General features: G+C 50.5%; 1 protein-coding gene across 2 annotated transcripts; it reads left to right on the forward strand.

Annotated features, from left to right (window-relative positions):
- Positions 1 to 1252: 1252 nt before the first annotated feature.
- Positions 1253 to 6993, forward strand: TMEM140 (transmembrane protein 140). Of its 2 annotated transcripts, none has more exons than XM_054082791.1 (4): positions 1253 to 1420; positions 4104 to 4189; positions 4802 to 4926; positions 5655 to 6993. In XM_054082791.1, the coding sequence occupies exon 4, from the start codon at positions 5690 to 5692 to the stop codon at positions 6284 to 6286; it is 597 nt and encodes a 198-aa protein (XP_053938766.1). In that variant the 5' UTR covers positions 1253 to 1420; positions 4104 to 4189; positions 4802 to 4926; positions 5655 to 5689; the 3' UTR covers positions 6287 to 6993. The 2 variants fall into 2 exon arrangements, with proteins under 2 accessions (XP_053938766.1, XP_053938758.1); XM_054082783.1 differs by having other exon boundaries at positions 1255 to 1420; positions 5652 to 6992.
- Positions 6994 to 13161: the final 6168 nt, after the last annotated feature.

Here is a 13161-nt window from a genome sequence, read left to right on the forward strand (position 1 = left end):
GAGACACAAGGCTCCATGGCAAACAGTGAGGGGTGCTTCTGCCATACGTGCACGATCAGGCAATCAACGCTGTCCAAGAAGATGCCACACTCCAAAAGTAATGTTCCCAAATGGTGTAGTTATTGCTCTGAGTGGTGCAGAGAAGGCCAGAAAGATGGAGGAATGTGCAAAGGCTAAAGCCAGGATGTGTGGTCACCTGTCCCATTCATGAAGGCTGAGGTGTAGGAGATGGGAAGGGGATAAGATATCTGTGTAGGAGGACAGTGGCTTGAGAGAGAAGTGCTGTGGCATCAAGGAGCAGACCTGCTGTGGCAGTCATCCTGATTGCCACAGCAAACAGGACCTCAATGTGAAGCGAGGATATTTGTAAAGGAGATGCTTAAGACTCCGGCCTGTGACAACAAAACAGCAACTTCCCCTGCAGTGCTGAGGTCAGCTGAGGAGTTGGTTGATCACCAGACCCAAATCACACACCCGTTTCCTTCCTAATTGACAGAAAAATGAGTGTGTGAGGAAAACTTCGTGACCACCTGTTTTGAGAGCACAAACATGCCCCCTGCTAATGCATGTTTCCTCTGTAACAGCACTGGAACACCTCGGTGGTCTCTGCTCATACCTCAAGTTCCCATCCAGCAGCCCCAGTGTTAAATGGTGGCCATATTCACCCTCAAGGCTCTCTTCTGTGTCACTACCATTTCCTGCATTCATCTCAGCGGCTATGGCCTGGCAGGCTATCTTTGCTGCAAGGCTTGCAACCCCCACCCCTGATTTCTCCCACCATAACCCCTGCCCAAGACCTGTCACAGCAGTCACCTTGCTGCTTCTCCTGCCCTGTGCCTGTATAAGTGGGGCGAGGGGTGGGGGTGGGTGGGGGCAAAGGGGAAGCCTGGGTGAAGCTGGGTCTGGGAAGCAGAGAGAGGGGAGCAGCGTTCAAACTGCAAGAAGGTCAAAGTGGTCAGTGACATCTAAGAGTGCTGCAGTACTGTGGGGTTGGCACTGTGACAATCAGTCATCCCTTCAGACGCGTCCAAACAAAACAAACTCGTTTCAGCTCCCATGGACACTCAAGCCACTCTAGTAGTGCAACTTCGTAAGTGAGCTTAGCCTGGATAGTTATTCACATTGGTTAGCACAGCCGTGAGAAGAAAGTGAAAACCTGCCCCTAGCTTGGCCAGTGGTTGCTGGTCTCTGTTTGTTTTCTTGTTCCTGTTGAGATGACGCAGTATCAGAGAGAAGCACTGCATGCAACTCAAAAACGAAACAGAAAGCAGAGGCAGCTGTCTTGTGACACAGTCGGGGCTGTAGAATCAGAACCCAGACAGCATAAGACGAGGTAGCAGCCACAGATCGGCTCAGCTCAGCAGAGCGGCACCTCAGCCTGATCCAACTTTTTTCAACTTTGCATCCAGATGGGAAGCCTGTAAGTATCTTCCACTGGGTCCCCCACCTTTTTAACGCTGCTGGCATCAGGGAGAGCTGCCAGAAGAAGAACCTTTCCCAGCTGTGAGACACTTTAATGGCAGTTACTCCAAAATGTGGTTTGTGTGCCGCTGCCTGATTTCTGCTTGCCAGCAATCCTTAGTTTGTCACCAGCCTTTCTTCACCTGTGATTTCCCAACAGCCGATCCTGCCCGAGAGGGAAAGAGGGATCCTGGGGGAGATAGCGGTGGCTTTAAGGAAAAGTGCCAAGTCCAAAGCTGCCTTAGGTTTGCAATGTTCTTGCACAGCATTACTCTCCTAGCAGCTGCCAAGGGGGAGGAAGGGATGCAGAAAAGCTTAGTCGTCTGGGATGCTCTTTACTGCAAGAGAAAAGGCCCATTCTCTTGCCCCTTTACATTCAACGTGTTCACTGCAGTGGTGTACAACAGCTCCACAGAGATGTTCATCCCTGCACAGACACCAGATCTTGCACTGGAGCTGCGTGCCTTAGCCTCCCTGTCCTGGTGCCTTCGCCCACGCACTCAGCCAGTGGCTTGCTGGGGGGAAGGCACAGCCCTAGCCTGGGAAGGTCCTCAACTGCCTACCTTGAAGGAGGTATACCATACCAGAAGGAATGGCCGTGCAGTTCCAGTAGCTCAGAGGATTGCTACCAGTCCCATCTCAAACACAGATACCCGGGGCAGCTCCTGAGCTGTGCTTTCCATGGAGCCTCTCTGCCCCAGACACTGAGACAGGGACCTCTCCCATGGTGAAATGCAGTGCTGTTAGTGATGCCTGCCTAGAAACAAGGGCTGAAGCCAGGCTGGGGCTCCCTACGCCATGCTCAGGTTCCTCTTCCTTGCACCTTTAAGGCAGAGCCACAGACTCTTACACCCAAAGGCATAGGCGCCTCCTTAGGCGCGGAGGGGCTGCAGATGGCTGGAAAAGCTGAAGCATCCACCAGGTGACAGCTCTTTCCTGTTTATCCGTTTATCCTCTGCTTCTCAGCTAGGCTGCCTCCAAACCTGCAGATCTCATGCATGTTGCATCTGTGGTTGCACTGGTGGGGGGGCACCAGGTCTCAGCTTTCATTGCTAAACTGTTTGTTACCTCCAGGCCAGCCATCCAGTTGCTTCCCCAGCTGGCACAGGGCACCTGTGTTGGGTCCCTTTAAAAAGTCCTAACAGGTTTGTAAAACCTGTTTAATTCGAGGTAAGGTGATAACAGCACCAGGAATCCTTTTCAACAATTGATTTTGACAGTTATATTATGTCTGTTGCTGTGGCTATTGGAAAGTAAGTATTGGTAAGAAGGAGAAAGGGGGCAAAAGAGAGAGAGAGAGAGGAAAAAGAGAAGAGGGAGAGAGAGGTCACCACCCTTTGTCCAGCAACAGTACTCTGAGAAGTCTGTCTGTCTGTCTTCAAGGTCCTTAGTGTGGTGGTTATGCAGTACAGGTCGCCAGGGAAGACACCTTTTTATGCGGCACTGCTCCAAGCCCGTTCCTCCCCACGAGCATCAGAGGTGAGAGGAGTCATAGCCTCTCTCTTCGCATGTCAGGCAGAGGTCTGTGAAGGTCCATGAGGGGCTCTTGTATTACTTACCTCCAAAATGCTAGGTAACGCATTCATTTATCATCATGGTTTCTCCTCTGCTTTGACTGGCTGATTTTCTGAACCTCAAATCTGGGATTGAAGCCCAACTTCCATCATGCTTCCTTCTCAGATGCGGTTCCCATTGTCACAGCAACTAAACCACAGAACATAATGTTTAGAACACTAGCTGATCCAAGGCAAAAACAGTTTAGAACATTCTATGTGAAACAATGTGTCACAACCTGCACCAGGAGTGTTTCTGTCCCTGTCACACTCACACCTGTACACATTGATTTACCTGCTGGGCCAAGCAGGGGAGGCAGCAGGACGCTGAGAGGCTAATCTGCCTGCAGTTTGGCAGAGTGAACAGAGGGCCATTACTGGGAAAAGTAAAATAGGTCCTTCTAGACATGAGACACAAAGCGGAGGAGAGGTCAGAGATACTGTGGGATTTCCCTGGGCCCTCATACACGCAGGGATCACAGAGTAGCACAGGGTCTCTGACGTGGCTCTTCTCCACCTGTGCCATATATTTCCACAAACTTGCTTGGGATTTAATTCTGCCCACTTTCTAGTGAACGTATGCAACTAGGACAATTTTCATATTTTATGGAGGTGTGGGTGGGAGGAATAAAATGTAACATGAGATGATTGAACAAAAAACCCGTGTTTCTACAAGCTTGCCTTCCTTTAGGGAACCAGTCTAAAGAAATATAACATCAAGGGTTGGTGGGTAGGAAGGGTCAGGAGCTGGCTAGGCTGTACTGCTCCCAGGTCTCAGTTCCAATAGAAATCCTACGGTAGCTGTCCAGCTAGCTAAGAGCCCCCTCCAAATGCAACTGGTTCTCCCTCTCAGGGCTGCGAGGCAGAATGGCAGGGAGAATGGTGGGTGGACATGGGCCCTTGTGGGACAGGGACAGGAAGAGCACAATGCCCGGCTGCAGGAGAGCACATGTAAAAGATAGTCAAACCAAGAGGCAATGCCAAGAGCAAGACAAACCCTGGAGAAATTACATGTGTGAAGTCTCATTCTGCAGCATGCTCTGGCCCCAAGCATGGATATTTTCCTGATCATTTCTGTCTTTATCATAGATTCAGAACAATGGCCACCCACTGTGTGTCTCCTCAGAAGCCTGTTGTGAAGAAGACCTCTAAGGGGAGCTACAAGAAGCAGTAAGGTAGTGCCCAGGCAAAGGGGACAGATTGGTATCTGGACGCTGTGACCCCCTTTCCTGTTGTGTGTTTGCTCCTTTTGCCTATGACTGTGTGGAGGAGAAGTTTGGGACAGAGAAGTTTTATCCCTGTGCCTGTTAAACACAGATGCCCCACTCCCAAGTATACAAGAAAAGACGGAGTGGGAGGGGGATGCTGAAGGGTCTCTAGTCACCGGTACTGCAGCCAGGCACCAGATACAGATTGAGCAGGGTCTTTCCTGGCACTCTGTAAGAACTCAGAGGCTGTACCAAATCCACAAGCGGCTGTAAGGTGATGGTCTAGAATGTTGAAGACATTGGGATGATATACCACTGGACAACAGAGGTAAGACAGCAGGACAGACATGAACTTCTTGAGGGAAGCCGGTAAATGATTCACAGGAGATAATGCTTGGCAAAGGCAGGAAAGGGCTTATTTGCAAATCCTCGGACTGGGGACTGAGCTTGAAGACAAGGTCTGTGAGCTCTTTGCACTGTGTTTGTGCCTCTGTGCAGACCCAGGTGGCCAGTGCTGCAATGTCATGGGGCTCTGCAGCCAGGGGTACCCCTTACTGATGCTATTTCCCTGTTTTTCAGCACAAAGCAGAAGCCTGCAAGATATCACTGAGGAAAGTCCTTATTTCTGGGACAGGAGCAGGGAATCAGGCTTTCGAGGCAATCTGAGAGAGGAGCAAGAAGGAAGGCAATCACAAGACTCAGAGGTGGGTCCAGGGTGCCTCTTCCTGGTGAACAACTGCCTGTCCATGTGGGCCATCAGTCCTCAGGCAACTGCAACAGAGAAGTATCATTTCTGCCAGCCTCAATGGGCAGCAGGGCTGCAAGTGACCAGCCCTGCTGCCACAGAAATGCAGGAGCATGCAAGGGTCTTGAGGGCATGGGGATGCTGTAAACAAGTAGCATCAATGGCATCAGGTCTCCCAGAGCTATGACCAGTTAGCAGGGAGGCAGGAGGAGCCCTGCACTTCAAACTCTGTCATGCTGGTATTTTAGTCACTTGTCCAAAGATTACAAGGGAAGCCCTTGTCTGACCAAAACTGAAAGAAAATCATTTTCCCAGAATAGCTCTTAACCCCTTCCTTAACAGAGAACAGTGCTTTGCTCCCCTGCCACCACTGCAGTTTGCTGGCAAATGCCTCTCTTGTCTAACATGAGACCATGGTGCAAAGGGCATGTGTGGGGCTAAGGGAGCCATACTGCCCTTCCAGTGTTGGTCTATGCACAGGACATCATTAAACCTCCTTGGCTGTGACCAAAAATGCACTCCCTTGACCCAGTAACACATGTGCAGCACAGCTAGAGATACAACAGAGATGCTCGTACTGTACTTGCAAGGGGAGTCCTGAGACCTCAGTGACTCAGAGCAGATCTTGGGATGAGTGCCATAACATGCAACAACTAAGAGGTCCCCCCTCTTCATGTTTTGCAGCAGGCATCCCCACAGTGGGCCTTACAGTAGTATCAAGAATGCACGCAGGCACCAGAATGGGTCTGCTGCAACAGAGGTGCACTGGGCACCTGCTCTTCAAGTTGATCCTACTCGAGGCTGCTGGAACTGTGGTCTTGATGCTCTATGCACTGCTGTGGGAAGCTGGGAACCTGGTCAACCTTCCTGACAAATGCATTGGCTTTTACAACTTCTGTGTGTGGAATAAGACAGCTGAGAAGCTGCAGTGTCTGGAGTACAAGGATCTGCAGGTGATAGGCATCAGCCCACTGGGAATGGTGCTAGCCTTGGTTTGTGTGTATTCTTGTCTGGTCTTCAGCATCTTCTACTTCATTTTTCTTGCACTTTTCTCAGAGGAGAGAGAGGGATGGAAGGAGATCCGCATTGTACTCATCATCAAGACAACAATTCTGTTTGGAGGCCTGGTTACATATCTTTTCCAAATCTCAGAGTGGATTGAGCTCTCTGATTTCACTGGGGGCTTCCTGGCACTGCTTGGCACTCAGGCTCTGCTACTGCTCCAGATTCTCACAGCCACTATGTACCTCAGGTGGGCCAAGCACACACACCTGTGTCAAAGCCCTTTTACTGAGGAGGCTCTGCTCATTGGAATTTGACAGTAAAGATGATGCAAGACCTATTGATAGCCTGATTTAAAATAGTAATCCCACTACAGCTTTATTTACTGGCAGAAATTTGATCCTTAGTCCAAAGGCCCGTGTCCAGCCATGATCTGACGCATGGCTGTGTGTAGCGCTCCTGCAGCAAGCAGGCAGCAGACACCATCACCCACCACACAATATACAAGCTTCCAGGGAATAGCGGTGTGTAACACCACCCCTTGGCCTAGGGCACAGCATCAAAGCAACAGTGTTCCCAGCCCTGACCCAGAGGACAGTGAAGGAGACCCATCAGTACGCAGCATACAGCAGACACAGCCCCCTGGCTATTGCTAGCCTAAATACAGGCAGGCAGAGAAGCAAACAGGCTTCTGTTCTTGGGGTTGCCCGAAGGCACTCTGCTCTTTTGGATGCCTTTGAGGCAATTGTGACTTGAGGATCTGTGGCTTCATGCTGCCCTTACAGCACTGGCAGCTCCAGAGGGGATGGAGTCTCTCTGCCATGGCAGTGCAGAGCAGAGTTCCATGACATGTCTGTAACTTCACACAGAAAAGTGCCTGCTTTCCCCAGCAGTGCACTTCAGAGACATGAAGGTTAATTTTCTCTCCTGCTGCAGTCTTGTTGGGGATGTGGCTAGTGATGCTGGTTTGACTGATTCTTCATTTCAATAAAGTCTCTTGTGCATGTCCCAGCCTCGTGTGGCTTGTTCATCCCCCCTTAGGACTGGGAAGTGGACACTCAGCCATCCTCCCTTTCTTGACCCCCATGCACATTGCCATGAGGTCACTCTCTCAGGATGGTTCTTGCCGCTGCCAGTCTGCTCCCACACTTGTTCTCCTCAGCCATGGGAGTCTTGCCGGAGCCTGAAGGCAAATTTAGCATCAAGTCCAATGAGGACAGCCTGACAGACCTCACTGCAGCTATCGCAAAGGGACTGCAAGGACAAGGGAGTCCCGAGGCTGAACCATGGTTATCTGGCTCTGCAGAGCCAGCAAAGGCCTTCTGCGGCCAGCAACTCCCTGCTCCCCTTCAGTTCCAACACTAACCCACCAGAGGGACACTCATAGAAACCCCAATGTCCTCTTTACTCTGTCCATGCTCTGAGATGCCAAACAGAAATGAATGTAACCTAGTCTGGAGCCAAGTCCCACTGAACCCAGCGCACAGTGGGAGGAGTGCCCCCTTCCTTTTCCCCTGTGGCCTCCATGGGCCATTGCACAGCTTCACAGCCCACCAACACGGCAGATACACAGCCCGCTCCAGGCCCTCTTCCCATCATCCTCAGTGTTATGGGAAGGGACGCCCTTCCCACTGTCCCATTTGCTCCTGGGGAGTCAAAGAAGAGGCAGCCTTAGCTGGAAAAGATCACCCTGATGGATTTAGAACATCATGCTCCAAGTCCTCCCAGCCTGTCCTCTCTGTGTCAACACCAGCATCATGAGAGGATGGGGGAGCCGGACTGTGGTTGTTGCCTCCCTCTGTGCTTGCTGCGCTTCCAGGAGCCTCGTTTGGTGTTGGCTGGAACTCCTGCTCCTCTTCGCTTCCAGGTAAGGCCTTCCTCCCACTGTAGATTCTGACCTAAGGGAAAATGATGATCCTCAGCTGTGCATGACTTCAGCCCAGGAGCACCCCAAGGGGTAGGGAGCTGCCCTTCGAAGCAGAGGCTGGTTTTGTCTCGCATTGGCCGGTGGGGCAGCTCGGGGGCACAAAGGCAGCTGCACTGGCACTGGCACCTCTGGAAAAGGACCAGAGCTGCCTCCTCACCCCCAGGGATCCAGGCTTGCCTCAGCCAGAATCACCACTACCTCACATCTGCTCATACCAAAAATGCTGGTAAACAAACTCTCTAAGGCTCATTTTGGAATTTTAGAAAGCAAACATCCTTTATCAGGCCTGGGTAACACGAGGGAGTGATCTCCGTCAGTCGTGTGCTGCGGCACAAGAGCCAGTTACAGAATATATCTCCCACTTACATGCATACAGATAAATCTTCCCAGAAATCTTATGCATTAATTACCTCACCGCTGCCCCTATCCAGGCCGGGAGCAGACGCTGCCGGGCATCCCCTGCCACCCCCGCACTGGGAGCCGCTGTCCTGCCCCAAGCGGGAAGCACGGGCACCCCTGCGCCCCATGGCACTGCTGGGGCAGCGTTCTCCTGTCAGTTCGAGCCCTCTTCATCTCCAAACTATGTGTGAGGGTGAGCAGCTAAACAAGCATGTGATACAAGAGGTAGTTACTATTGTGAAATGTGGAATATTTTTGCTTGCCCAGGGTGGATAATGGACATACAGATGCTGACACAGAACTTGCCCTGATGCAGTTCATGGCCAAGGGGGAATTGGCTTCTAGCTGGGGGCAAGGGGGGTGTGATATTCACGGCCAAGTACAAGGTTCTACACCTGTGTTGGGGCAATAGAGGCTGGGGGATGATGCGATTGAGAGCAGCCCTGCAGAGAATGACTTCGGGGTGTTGATTGATGAAAAGCTCGACATGAGCCAGCAATGTGCACTTGCAGCCCAGAAAGCCAACTGCATCCTGGACTGCATCAAAAGAAGTGTGGCCAGCAAGCAGGTTGAGGGAGGTGATTCTGCCCACCTAGTCTGCTCTTGTGAGAGCCCACCTGGAGTACTGTATCCAGTTCTGGAATTCTCAACATAAGAAGGATATAGAGCGGTTGAAATCTAGAAGAGATGCTAACACTCCAGAGAACGGGAGATATTGATGAAGGGCAGGAACATAGGTATAATGATATTCCAGTTCAGATGTGATTCCACTTCTCTATAGTGTGAAACATATCAGGTCTGACATAAGAAAACCAAAATTGTGCCTGTAACTCTTTTTATTTAACAAGAGTAAAGAAAATCAACTCCAATTACCTTCAGCATAGTTCCCTTCTGACCTGACACACAGCAGCAGATGACGCTGCCAATGTTCAGAGCAATTCTGCAGATCATTTTCTGAAAGGCTTTTGGGGAGCTCTGTTGTTTTTGCTGCAACATCTTCTACCAACAAAAACTGGGTTCCTTTGAGCACCGATTTGATATTTGGGAAGAGGCAGAAATCGCAGGGAGCCAGGCCTGGTAAATAGGGTGGGTGCTCAATCCCCATTGCACCATGCAACACCTCAGCAAGAACTCAAGGCGGGCATGGGAGCAGCTGTCACACAGCAGCGCTTCTGCAGCTGGCACTGATGAGCCCAATGAGGACCAGGAGAAGGGCCAGGATGGACTGCACAGCATGGCCATCAGTGGTCACCTGACCAAGTCGCATCAGCGCCGGTGGTGGAAGAGGCTTCACATCAAGAGCTGGTCCACAAAGAAGCAGTAAAAATCAGGCAATGCCCATACAAAGTCTCCAGCCCCCTGGCTGGAAGAGAGAGGAGGACTGCCCAAGCTGGGACAGGAGCCGGTGGATGCTCCACTCTGCCCTACACCGCCATGCCCTTCCCTGCTCTGCTCCCCTAGACTAGCCCTTGTGTGGGGCTCAGCAGGCCTTCGTCCAAGCAGAGGTGGCTTCTTCCCTCGTCTGACTGAACACCTTGCTTGAGCAGGGCATGGGCTCAGAGAAAGACACCACACAGCCTTCCTGTTGCTGTTAGAAATGCCATCCCCTCTGTCTCTGGGACATCTCTGGGCTGAGACCAATGGCATGAGGTTTAACAAGGCCAAATGCTGGGTACTGCGCTTGGGGCATAACAACCCTATGCAGTGCTACAGACTAGGAGAAGTCTGGCTAGAAAGCTGCCTAGAGGAGAAGGACGTGGGGGTGTTGGTTGACAGCCGACTGAACACGAGCCAGCAGTGTGCCCAGGGGGCCAAGAAGGCCAATGGCATCTTGGCTTGGATCAGAAACAGCGTGACCAGCAGGACCAGGGAAGTTATTCTCCCTCAGTACTCGGCACTGGTGAGACCGCACCTTGAGTACTGTGTTCAGTTCTGGGCCACACACCACAAGAAGGATGTTGAGGCTCTGGATCCTGTCCAGAGAAGAGCAATGAAGCTGGTGAGGGAGCTGGAGAACAAGTTTTATGAGGAGCGTCTGGGAGAGCTGGGGTTGTTTAGCCTGGAGAAGAGGAGGCTGAGGGGAGACCTTATTGCTCTCTACAACTACCTGAAAGGAGGTTGTGGAGAGCAGGGAGCTGGCCTTTTCTCCCAAGCGACAGGACAAAGGGGAATGGCCTCAAGCTCCGCCAGGGGAAGTTCAGGCTTGACATCAGGAAAAAATTTTTCACAGAAAGGGTCATTGGGCACTGGAATAGGCTGCCAGGGAGGTGGTTGAGTCACCTTCCCTGGAGGTGTTTAAGGGACTGGTGGATGAGGTGCTGAGGGGCATGGTTTGGGAAGTGTTAGGAATCGTTGGACTCGATGGCCCAGTGGGTCCCTTCCAACCTAGTGATTCTATGATTCTGTGTCTAGTGTGGTACTAATCACGGTTAAAACCAGAGGTTTACACAGACTCCCCCAGTCTCCAGAGACTTGGGGAGCGTCCAGAGACTCCCGGCTGCCAAGGCACAGTGTCTTTTGCTGCGCTGAGTGGCTGGGCAGCCCTGCTGGAGGCAGAGACCAGTGCCTGGGCACAGGAGTCTCTTGGGCAGGGAACCTAGCAATGGGTGAATGCCTTGTCATGCAACAAACCACTGCCTGTCACCTCATGGCACTGGATCTCGACTTCAGTTCTTCTCCCCCTGCCCCTCTCTCAGCCTGGATTGATGGGAAGCAGGAGAGAAAGGTGCCTGTAGTAAACATCCCTTTAGGAAAACAGCAAGCTTGAGGATTTGCTCTAGCAAAACAAGATGTTCCTTCCTTCCCTCCAGGCTTCTGGCAAAGCATCAGTGTGGCATTAACAAACCATTTAGCAGAGCAGACTTGGGCTGGAGCACATTTTTTATGCTTTCTTTTCTTGTTTGTTTGGGGGTTTTGTTTTGGTTTTAGTTCTGCTTATGAAACAAACCTGAAAGTGGTCTCTCTCTGGAGCAACAGCTGACTCTCTGCCAGGGGTGTTAGAAGAGAACACCTATGCAATGTAGTTAAGCTTTACAGTGCTTGGAATGCAAACCCCATCTTTCTTGGCCCCTTGATATTCCACTTATCAATCCTCTCCAGGCACCACTTGAGGCTGTTCCCTCTTCTCCTGTGACTTGCTGCTTAGAAAAGGAGAGCAACATTCACCTTGCCACAAACTCCTTTCACATAGCTGTAGAAAGCAGTAAAGTCTCCCCTCAGCTTCCTCTTTTCTAGATCAAATAAGCCTGGTTCTTAAGCTGCTCCTCCGAGGAGTTGTTCCCTAGGCCATGCACCAGATTCCTTTGCTCTTCTTTGGAAGCGTTAGGGCCCCTCAAGGTCTTTCTGTAGTGAGGGGCACAAAACCGCACATAGTATTTGTGGAGTGGTCTCACCAGTGCCAAGTAGAAAGGGATAATCACTTCCCTAGTCCTGCCAACCAAACTGCTGGAATGAAAGCCACTGTGCTGTTGGCCTTCTTGGCCACCTGGGACCCTTCCCACTCATACTCAGCACCTGCCGAGCAATGCCACCAGGTCCTTTTCCGCCAGCCAGCTTTCCAGTCACTCTTGCCCTTCTCTGAAGGAGGCAGTGGGGCTCCACTGGGCTCACTTGCTTTTGGACTCATTTTCCTGTGCTGCTTCCACCACAGCTTTTAACGGGGACCTTGATGTGCCAGTGCTGCCGAGAAGCTGTTTAGTTAGGACTGCGAAGATGTGAGGGCAAGCTAATGACCCGAGTCTCCTAGCAGCTGCCCTTTGCACTTGATTTCTAGTAGAGGAGTGATGGACTAAAGCTTCCTGTCACTTACAGTCCTCTGAAAACCTAAAAGGCTGCTGCTGCAATGATAACTGGCTTTCCACCACAAAGCTCTCTTCCAGATCCTATCAGTGTCAAATGATACTGATTCTGAACCCCTGCTCTCTAGGGTTGCCAAAGACTCTGAATGTGTTTGCCCTTATTCTTCTTTCTCTCATCTGACATCATTTTTACCATGGCAGCAAAAACCAGAGGTTTTTGTGTGGCAACAGGTTAAGAAGGAGTCGGTGCCAGTTCTCAAGTATCTCTTATATTACACAGACTGATTCTGTGGCTTCTGAGGACAGGCTGGCCAATGACCTGATTCCACTTGGGGACAGAGGAGAAGCGTGTGCGAAGTTCATTTCAGAGGATGGCTATGGTAATTTCCTAATGAACTAAATGGGTCTTTTTTCAAGACACATGTACTTATTTTAGACATCCAGACTTGGGGACGTGTGTTACATCAGTTTGCCATATTTCAAGTGGACTTAACCCTCAAGGATTTACACCACCAAAAGTAGTGTTTGGGATTAATTGACAATCAAGGCACATCTGTACAATTTGTTGAGCTTGCTCATGTGTTAACCGAAACATTTTCCTAAGGGCTGTACTACCTTGGTGATAGAAAGCATATGACATATGTGCTTGTTGTAATGTATCTGGAATGATTACAGGGGCTACCAGAGCATCAGCTTGGCGATTGCCTTCAACCAAATATCCTAGTAAATCTGTATGAGAACATACATGTATTATAAAATAAGGTTCACATCGATTGTCTAACTGATATTTCATTTCTTTTAAAAAAGCATGTAACTGTCCATTGTCTACATACTTTAAATAGCCATCCTCCAAGTGTGAAAAAATGCCAACAACATTGGCAGAATCGCTAACAATGTTTATAGGTTGTGAAAACAGCTTAAAACATCTCACAACTGCAGCCAATTCCACAATTTGAGGTGATCTTGACACTTTACAAATGTCCAGTTTCCACGTGACTGTTTTGGTCCTCCAAACAATAACTGACTTCCCAGTTTTTCCCGATCCATCTGTAAAAACTGTCAATGCCTC

Source organism: Cuculus canorus, chromosome 1 (genome assembly GCF_017976375.1).
Source record: "Cuculus canorus isolate bCucCan1 chromosome 1, bCucCan1.pri, whole genome shotgun sequence".
Taxonomy (NCBI): Eukaryota; Metazoa; Chordata; class Aves; order Cuculiformes; family Cuculidae; genus Cuculus; species Cuculus canorus.

Coding starts and splice junctions, on each gene's coding strand:
- TMEM140 (XM_054082791.1), top strand. CDS start 5,690: ATGCACGCAGGCACCAGAATGGGTCTGCTGCAACAGAGGTGCACTGGG.